This window comes from Vanessa tameamea, chromosome 17 (assembly GCF_037043105.1).
Source record: "Vanessa tameamea isolate UH-Manoa-2023 chromosome 17, ilVanTame1 primary haplotype, whole genome shotgun sequence".
Lineage (NCBI taxonomy): Eukaryota > Metazoa > Arthropoda > Insecta > Lepidoptera > Nymphalidae > Vanessa > Vanessa tameamea.
Genome location: NC_087325.1, coordinates 11,818,138 through 11,827,783, shown reverse-complemented (window position 1 = coordinate 11,827,783; position 9,646 = coordinate 11,818,138). Strand labels below are relative to the sequence as shown.

Here is a 9,646-nt window from a genome sequence, read left to right as displayed (position 1 = left end):
GTCTTACAAATTAACGAACTTTTAGGAAACTTTTAATTTTTAATGTAATTGGTTTGTACATCACGCGCGGCATTGTTCTTAGCACTTATTCCAATTTCTCGAAATATATCGAATTTGACCGAACTTTGTTCCACCGGTGGAACTAGAACAAAGAAGCCGGCCGGCTTTCTGTCGGAAGCCGGTACAGAGCGACACAGAGACGTGCATCGCAACTCGCAGACGATCGTGACTGGCGCGCGGTGCCCCCGCGCTCGCCCGCGGAGAGACCCCTCGCACCCCCGCCCTCGGCTTTCTATATATACCGCGAATACTTCCCGGCATCGTCAGTCCGTCACACAGAGCGACAGGGTTGGGTGGGTCGAACAGTGAGCCAAGGGCGAGAGACGAAGCCCTAAGGTTACGAGATCAGATCTGATGCAGTCGTGTTAACTTCGGACATTTTCAACTTCCAATCGATCTCTTCACGATAACTAGTCGCCGGTCGTGAAGCCGGTTGTTCAGTGCGCATTCGCAGTACAAAAGAGACTTGTGATATTTTTCTAGTTTTTAAGTTCCGGAACGGAACGCTTTAATTTTTTCGTAATAAAAAGTGTACAATATAAGTAAAAATTTGGAAAACATGGAAATCCTGCCGGTTACGAGTCAGTTTAGCGTCGGATTCAGTAGTGAAAAAGGTGAGTCGACTTTCTATTCTGTGAGATGGTGAGCGGTGAGGGAACTCGTCGACTTTCTAACCAGCCGTCAGCTGTGTTGCTAAGCGGCGCGCGCAGCGACCGGTTGACGGCTCACGGCTAACGAACGGATGATGAAATATTTCGTCTTCGCGGTTATTTAACAAATGAAACACTTTGAAAATGATAATAAGCACATACTCTTTATGTATCAGTGTGAAGTGTAAGATGAGCTCTGCGAACCGGCCGAGACCGAGGCCGAGCTGATACAACAGCTGTTAGCCGATGCGCTCCTTCGCCCTCTAGTGATTTTGAGATTCAATTCTAAGGAATTCTTATAAAATCTTCAAAGATTTCTTGTAAACTTGATTAGTTACTTAGTCGTTTGAGTTTCAGTTATATCTAACAACAATCCTTTGTAATTATTGACATGTTAATAATAGTATTTTCTTTTATTATAGCATGGAATGGGCCGACATGGCGAGAAGCACCGATGCCGGTGCCGACGGAAGCGGCGCTGGCTCAACGGCTCGAGCGAGAACTTCGGGCAGCTAAGGGAGCCAGCGAGCTAGCGACAGCTGAGGTGCTGGTACCGGCGGAATTACTCGCACGGGCTTCGAGACAAACACTGGCCCTCGCCGAGGGAGAGCCTTGCGGGTCCCGTGGCGCGGCGGTCATCGTCGACGTCGCAGGCCGCCGCTTGGCCGCCTTCAAGATAGATCCGAACACGCTCACCACGCACGAAATACATCTTCATCTTGAACATGATGCGACGAACTGGACCAGCCTGCTGCCGCAATTCTTAAAGTGAGTTTACTTTACTTGCAATCATTTCTAATGATGTTGACTTTTCCTTTACTTTTTCTTTTTAAGAGATTTTTTTTTCAAGTTAAAGTTGCAGCTGTGGATGTATAAATGAGCTTACTAACGAAGTACTTCTTTTCAGAAACCTTACGAGAGGCGGCACCATCATCATCAGCCCCCAGTTCACGATAGAAAAGAAAAAACTTTTCCGGAGCCAGGCCGAGTGAACCGCCTGTGATATCGCGTGATGCGAGCGAGCCGACTGATTGCCCTCCTCGATATCTACGTATCGTTATTTTAACAAATATCAATATTATTATATGTATATTAATTATATTTTTAATAAGAAGAAAAAAAGCACAGCGTGATATGTAATGTATAGTAATTAGTAGTAGATTAAGCGCGCAGGGAGCGCATAGTCCAGCGGCCGGCCGCGTCCTCGGATCGGGCGATAGTGATGCGAAATGCACTTTGTGTCGACAAAGTGTCGATCTTCCCTCGATGGTCGCCGGTTCCGGAGGCGCGGACGGACGCGCGTGCGACGGCGCGCGGGCGAGCGCCGATCTCTTCCCCCACCCCCCCGGCCCCCGGCCCACCGTAGCGCTCGGCCCGCGCGTCTCCGCACTTATGTTAATCATTGTTCGTATTTTATTATCGGGTGGTTGATATCGGATGATCGGATGATCGGATGATCGGATGATCGGCTGGGTGGAGTGCGAGTGGCGTGGCGGCGTTAGGTGCGCACCATGATCTCAGTCGCCGTCGCGCGTGTGATAATGATGCCCTGATCGATTTAGTGTTATGTATAATTTTGTTTCGAGTTCGATTCTATTCTGAAGTTGCGTAGAGTTGGTTCGATTATATTACATGTGTCGTAAGCGTATTTATTAGAGGCGATCTCCGCGCTCCGCGGGGGTCAGATATGTGTACGTTTTTTGTAACTGTACTAGTTCGTACATTTGTTTGTGATACTACTTTTGTAATGTATAAAATTTAAATGAGAAAAATATACTTTAAATGGCGTAAGCGAGCACGCATCAGATTTCGACAGCAGATGCGTGAGAGCCGCGGCAGCGGAGCAATAAGAGGGCGCGAGAATATACTGCAAAGATCTCAGTTTATATTATTATAGTTATAACAAGTATTAAGTTATTTAAGTTAATATAAAGATTGTACTTTTTCTAAGATTGTTTTCTATTGCGATATAGTCCAGTGGGTGATGCGATCAGTTTTGTACTATATTTGACGAGATATTATATGTCGGATGTATATTCTTCATCCTTTGTATTATAAATGTATATCAATAGACACAGTTTTTAAACGAAATCTAAATGTTTGTAGGGTCCAGTGGTCCAGTGTTCTAAAACGCACAATATCATAGTACTAGATTCACTTTCATCGATAAAAAAAAACATTTTAAAAATGCTATAAAAAAATTACTTCTTGAAATGTCGACATATACAAAACTAACAATAATAATTAATGTATCAATTGTTTATAATTGATATTTATTTCATAGACAGTAAAAGAGAAAATGTAGAAATTATTAAAAAATACATAGTTTCAAAAATTATACGCTTGTTTTTGTGTTACCCTCACCTTTCATCATTATTCAAATATCTCCGCTTATGGAATACAAAACACATAAAAAATCTATATATTTACATAAAATCGATTTAGATAAAAACAATCTAAGTTTGGAGGCATTAGATTTTGATCGTACCGGTGTGACCGGTTCAGTGGATACCAGTTTCAGAGTACCCACTTGCGACCGGTTCGATTCAGTCAGAATTCATCCTCGCGTCCACACACAAATGGACGAAAAATGTCACCAACAAACCAAATATCTTTACCTATTATTTTAACGACAACTCCTCATGTAGCTTATGAATGATCTTCCAAATAGCAAGTGGCTTTATATCAGAAATTAAAATGAACCAGTAGCTTTGAAAAAACGAAAGTAACATTTCTACCCAAGAAATCCAGTCACAAATTACAGTACATGAAAATTTACTAAAGTTGGGTTTGAACCCGCAGTCATCGGTTAAGATTCTTGTTTCTCAACCACTAAGTCACGTCAGTTTCGTTACTTGATGCTATCAGTAATACTAGTACCTGTAACGTATTTTACATGCGTATGAACCACACCCTTTTTATTGACACAGCTATATTAAATGCTACAGTCAATCCATATTTAATAGATAAAACTCTTCTTATCTATTACCACATAGTCTACAAACCCCGTATCGATGCAGCGTGGTGGACAAGATGGTCCAACACCAAGCCTTCTCAAAAAAATCCATCTACAGGTGTTACTTTTACTTGAATACGTAAAATCATTTCATATATAAGTCATCCTTATATCGTGTTTTTACTTTGTAAAATTTAATCAATTCTCTTATATAGGAGGCCGAAAAAAATCTGCGAGGGTCGCCGAGCCCCCGACGCCCACGAAACTTTCTCTTATAAATAACGTCGAACAGGATGCACGCTCGAGATCCTAATTTCCGAACTTTTCGCGCTATGTCGACTGAATATCTACATTAATTCGCCGAAGTTCAGCTCATTGAACAACATTTGTTTGAGATTGAAAATGTCAGACATTTTTCGTATCGTATCTTTTTAATTATGATTATAAGTGTTTCTATAATCTTACACTGAAAAGAAAGATCGTTTTTTTTTTTTTACCAACAAATTACACATTGCTGGGAGAAGAGTTCCATTCGTTTTGGAGATATGGAGCTTTCGACCATGCTTTTCCAATAGTTGATGAATATACTTAGTTGATAATATAGACGCATGGTGCGGGATTCTTCAAGAAGCTTTTCACTACCGAACACAAGATGAACTAAATAAACTCATATTTAACAACACTGGTGCTTATCAGGGTTTGAAGCATAATCTGCTAATATTCAGGTAGTTTGTGCAGTGGGCTACTTCAATTCATTAAATGAAGTTGGTTATGAATGAGTACTTTCACAGCAGTGGCTAATGTTTGGCTGCGGATATACAGTTAGTACGGAGATAATTCATTCAATTGTATATAGTAAAATCTTTTCCCATTAAACATCTTTGTCGCGAAAGAAGAAATTATGCGAAATTTCAAGTGAATCAGATGTATACATTTGAAGATGGTATTTTGCTTATATATATGTATATAGGTTAAAGTTAACGACATGTCTGAGGTAACGCTCCTCTCCTGTACTTGCATACCAAGAATGAAGACCCTTTTCTTCATCAATGAATACAATACCGTTTCATTAAACCCCTTTTCTCTATTCACGATAGGAAAATTAAATTCGTTTTAGTAGGTCGCAGCATTCAGCCCTTACACAATAGGCAATTTATAAATCAAGGGATACTTCACTTTCTAACCGCAGCGATACGAACGAGATGATGATTGCTATCGTGATTACACGCAAATAAATACAATGAGCTGTAGCACCAGGCGCACATCGAAGAGAAGAAACGACCAGCGTCAAGAAATAACAGTTATAGGCAGTCTAACTACACCCACAAGGGAAATAACTTGGTGTCTTGTGAACAGGACAGGTAGCGAATTGGTAATGAAAGGCATGGTTAATATTTCTTACAGGAATATTGGGCGGTGCTGTCTACTTGTTTGTTATTTTCTCTTTTACACAGCAACCTGGTACTTTTATATGCGTAGTTGATGAGCCCGATAGTGAAGTTGTATTTTAGTAATATCTACAGGAACAAATTGGCGAATAAAAAAGTCACCATAATTGTAGCATATATTTGATAGAAACTTAATATTCTTTTGAGATAAGTTTTTCAATCGTAATCGAACATTTAAATTATGCCTCGATAGTCGAATGTTTGGCTTCAAAGTGTACTGTTTCCTAGTTCGTGGATTTAATAACCTCTTTTATCTCGCTGGAACGCGTATACGCGTTTATCAGAACTGGTATGTAGAACTCATTAGCTTTAGGCGCACCGGAATCCTTACTGAAAAACCAGCGTCAGCCACTGTCTTCGGGAGCGTCACGGATTCGCCAGCGCGTGCTATTATGGATTTGATCTCTAGGATACCCAAAATTAATTAGATTTTCAAGAAATTCTAGCATAAAGTCATTAGTCTTGTGCCTGGATGCTTTTCAGTCATTGGAATTCTACTAGATAAGAGAATGTGTGCACTATCTTCCATGGGAGCTGGGGCCGATATCGAACAGGAAGACATCTACTTCACTTATTCGAATAAAGTCTCCAATGTGCGACGTGAATACTGTGATAACCGCAACTTCAAATAAAACAGGTTCAAATAAATTACATTGCCCAATTTTAACGCATGGAATATTTTTATCGAGAATACGCGACGCTGTTTATACGACTGGCAATATATGCTTTAAATTTGTTTACCAAAATAATTTCCATTATTCATTAAAATACATTTTAGAAAAGATGATTTTGTGTAATATAGTCGTTTCCTTGTTTAAGTGAAGTATTTATTACAATGATGTAAAAACAACAAATTTAAATTAATATGTCCTTCAAAAGTAATCGTATATTTTATGTTTATGCTAAATTAATTTCAATTATGATTCTACTAGTCACGCTCATTAGGTACAAAGAAAAAACACTCTGTATAAGAATTGTAAGCTTATATATTAAATTACTTTTTATAGCATTTGTACAAAAGTAAAAGTAACAGCTTGTAAATGTCCCACGGTTGGGCTAAGACCTCCTCTAATTTAAAAAAAAAAAACGCTTGGGACTTTCACTTTCATTCCACCACGCTGCTCCGATTCGGGTTGGTGATACAGTCACAGAATAATACTTTTGCTGGAAAAGATTATAGGATGGCATTCTATACAATCCAATTGTGACCAGCGTTGTGGATGAGAGCTGAGGAACTGTAAATATGAATTTAACAATACACAGAATTGAATATACTTTATCATTCAAATACATAATAATATCCATTAAAAAATTACTATCCAGATCAATTCAGAAACATTAATGGTTTAGCGCCATCTAGCGGTTCTGACTTATAAAATATTTAGAGTCACAAATATATATACTTGCATTGTTATGAATAAAAATAGTCAGTTGAATAAAATAAGTTCATCCTCGTTTTCCAGGCTCTGAGAATGGCCTAAGGCAAGCCCAGAAAACGCTTTGATCTTGTTCAGATAAAATTACAATACAATTTTGGTCTTGCCCCGAATGAATACACACTTAAACAGCTCACCAAATACAAAACTAATTAATAAAACTTATTCGGTTAAAGTCATTCCAACTCCCGTTCAATATAAACGATAGTCATTTCTCATGATCATCAATAAACCTCCATACAAATTAGTGGAAATAAAGATGATTCCAATAGGAAAAGTTCGTATTATATTAAACATAATATATTATTTATTTAATAAACAATTATTTCTAGAACATGACAACGCTACTTGGCCTTATAATAACCGCTAACTTGAAGACTAACCATTCAGAATTAACCGCAAACTGCGATAATCCTATTCACATTAAACAAGTTACGACACGCCATTGACAGATGACATAAAATTGTTAGCACGAAGAAAAAGTTATTATTATAAATTATATTATACCTAGGTAGGCCGAGACCCAGTTTTAGGGGTACGTGGTACCTCTGATTTTTCATGAAAGTGGTGAAGGGAAAGAAATACGTACATGTTGGAACTAAATCTTCATTGTATCCCCTAAATGAAAGTGGTGAGATAAGCTTTAAAAGAAGCTTTTGCCCAGCAGTGAGACATTAACATGTATTACTTGATTATACACAGACAAAAAAAAAACGTAGTTTCATTTAAAAAAATCAGTCAAGTCCATTGATAAATAAATTTAAAAAAATACGATTTAACAACACCTCATAGTTAAAAAAAAATAATTAAATCTACGTAAGTACCTATTTACAGGTGTAATTGAATTACAGATTCAATTACAACATAATTTCATTTCAGTCAATATAAAATGTTTGTTGTTGTCAGGCAAGATTTCATTTAACATTGCTACAAGTAACGCCATCTATTAAGGCTAGAGAGAAACGATCGTATGATTTTTCGTCACAAATTTTAATATTTCTAACAAATATAACATAGTTCGCTCGATGTTGAACATTTTTATCTGGAGAGAGAAAAAAGTAGCATTAGGGTAAACCTTTTCATATATGCAACCTTACATTCAGCCTCTCACTCGAGTTTTAATGTATTTAGATATTTTAATTTACCTTAATAATAATACCTTCATTTGTTTAAAAGTCGTAAGTGGACAAATAGTAATTAAATATTTACTGAGTAATTATAATATGAGATAATAATAATTGGTTTTATTACATATTTATAGAATTATCGCGATGTACATATACTTGTACTTTAATTAATAATCATTTTTTTAATTTTATCGGTTACTTTTAGTGTCTGGAGTCATAATTGCTTACGCTATCGACTTTTCATTTGACGCCCTTATTATTCATTATATTTAGTTATCTACTCAAGTATGAAATAGGTGCTCCACTATATAGATAAATTGATATTTATTTATATTAGTGGTAGAACGAAATCATTCACATCCTGGATTTAACAGATCATTGACCTCGGGATAGTTATAAGTTAATGAGATGGGTAATTAATAGTTCTAATTGCAAACATATCTAATGGCATTATTAATAGTTCTAAGTGAACTGCCTCGTTGGTGTATTGGCTAGCTCATCTGTGTCGTACGATTGATGGTAATCGACCTGGAGCCTGATATATGACCACACAATATGACCACATATAGTCTGTCAGGTATCCGCTGCAGTATGCTCCAGATTATGCAGCGGATAGTGGCAATCCGCATAGTGCACGTATATTGCACAGTATCCTATGAACCGGTGTACTAGGGCGCTTTTCGCCCTTGGACATTCTGGCGGACATGGATGGAAAAATCTATAACTCGTGTCATGAATAAGATCAACGAAAGCGTGCTTCCTCTGCGTGCGCTCAAAGTATTGAAGTAGAAGCAGACAGGTCTCAAGCAAGAAGGCGCCCGTCCACGTTGCTGGTGAAATGGCCTTTGAAAAAGCCCTTATTACGAAATGTGTGTCGAGTGAATAAGAAATTGTTGAATTGTTTCATCAAATCTATTATCAATTTACAAAGTTACAATCTGTATAACTAAAGCCATTTATTCCGCGTCTGATCTTTCTTCGAATGGGAGTGATCTTTGTCTAATTGAACTATGAGGGAATATCTATCATCAGTTCTCCGTGGTCGAAATCATACAGGAGGATATGTGCATCTACAATTTTAAGTGATAACAAAAGTTTCTAGTCAGTAACATGCCCTCCTATCCTCTGTACAAATACCCAAAGTATATATAAATCATCAAGTACTCCGACCCGACCACACCCATTTCAAAACTAACCAACAAAATACAAAATTTTATCTGTAATCTACTTCGTGATATGGACATTCAATTAATTAAACTTATTCGATCAATCAAATATGGTCCTTCCCGCAACGTAGTAAGATATATGTTACTTTGTTTCAAAAATATACATAGTAAAATTGTAACTGTTTGTTATCTGTTCAAAAAATTAGTTTTTAGAAGAAATCTCTCCATATGTAAATGAAAATGACTAGGCAGATTTAAATGGAGCCTTTTAATAGAGTTATTACTAGTCGAGTAACATCTTCTAAATCACAAACTGCTAAGCGAGGGCGTTCTTTCTTAAGGCTTACAGGTCAATGGTGGTATATTGAGTCGGCGTGACTGAATTGTATCCTACAGATTTCAAAGCACTTGAAAAAATTAACAGTACCACCATAAATATATTACCAAGCCGTCTGTTAAGCGAACAATACCGCGCTCCCAGCTTATGTGAAATATATTTTGGATGCAGGACTGTTATTCGTTCGTGATAACGATAAGATAGGAGATGATTGCACTGTGCGGTAATTTAACTTCGTCGGTTACCCTTGGGTACGGGAGCGAGCTGGCTTTGTCTCGGAAATGCAAGTTATGATCGAGTTGAGGCTTATTGCACTTTATAACATGTCGTAAGACGCTTAGTCTTGTGCTTCTGAAAATTAAGATTAAATTAGTGTTATCAGAGCGTAATGGATATGGCTTTGATGAGATCCGGGAAGAAGATTGAGTTTGAGTTTTTAAAATAAAATTTTATATGATCCATAAAA

The 9,646-nt window shown here is 37.5% G+C and overlaps 1 protein-coding gene across 1 annotated transcript; it reads left to right on the top strand.

Moving 5' to 3' along the window:
* The first annotated feature begins 311 nt into the window (after window positions 1–311).
* Window positions 312–3,048, top strand: LOC113404380 (protein charybde-like). Its single transcript, XM_026645254.2, has 3 exons — window positions 312–674; window positions 1,133–1,478; window positions 1,618–3,048. Exons 1-3 carry the CDS (start codon window positions 620–622, stop codon window positions 1,700–1,702), a joined length of 486 nt encoding a protein of 161 aa, XP_026501039.1. The 5' UTR covers window positions 312–619; the 3' UTR covers window positions 1,703–3,048.
* The last annotated feature ends 6,598 nt before the right edge of the window (window positions 3,049–9,646 follow it).

Coding starts and splice junctions, on each gene's coding strand:
- LOC113404380 (XM_026645254.2), top strand. CDS start 620: ATGGAAATCCTGCCGGTTACGAGTCAGTTTAGCGTCGGATTCAGTAGT. Junction 675..1,132: donor CGGATTCAGTAGTGAAAAAG/GTGAGTCGACTT, acceptor CTTTTATTATAG/CATGGAATGGGCCGACATGG. Junction 1,479..1,617: donor CTGCTGCCGCAATTCTTAAA/GTGAGTTTACTT, acceptor ACTTCTTTTCAG/AAACCTTACGAGAGGCGGCA.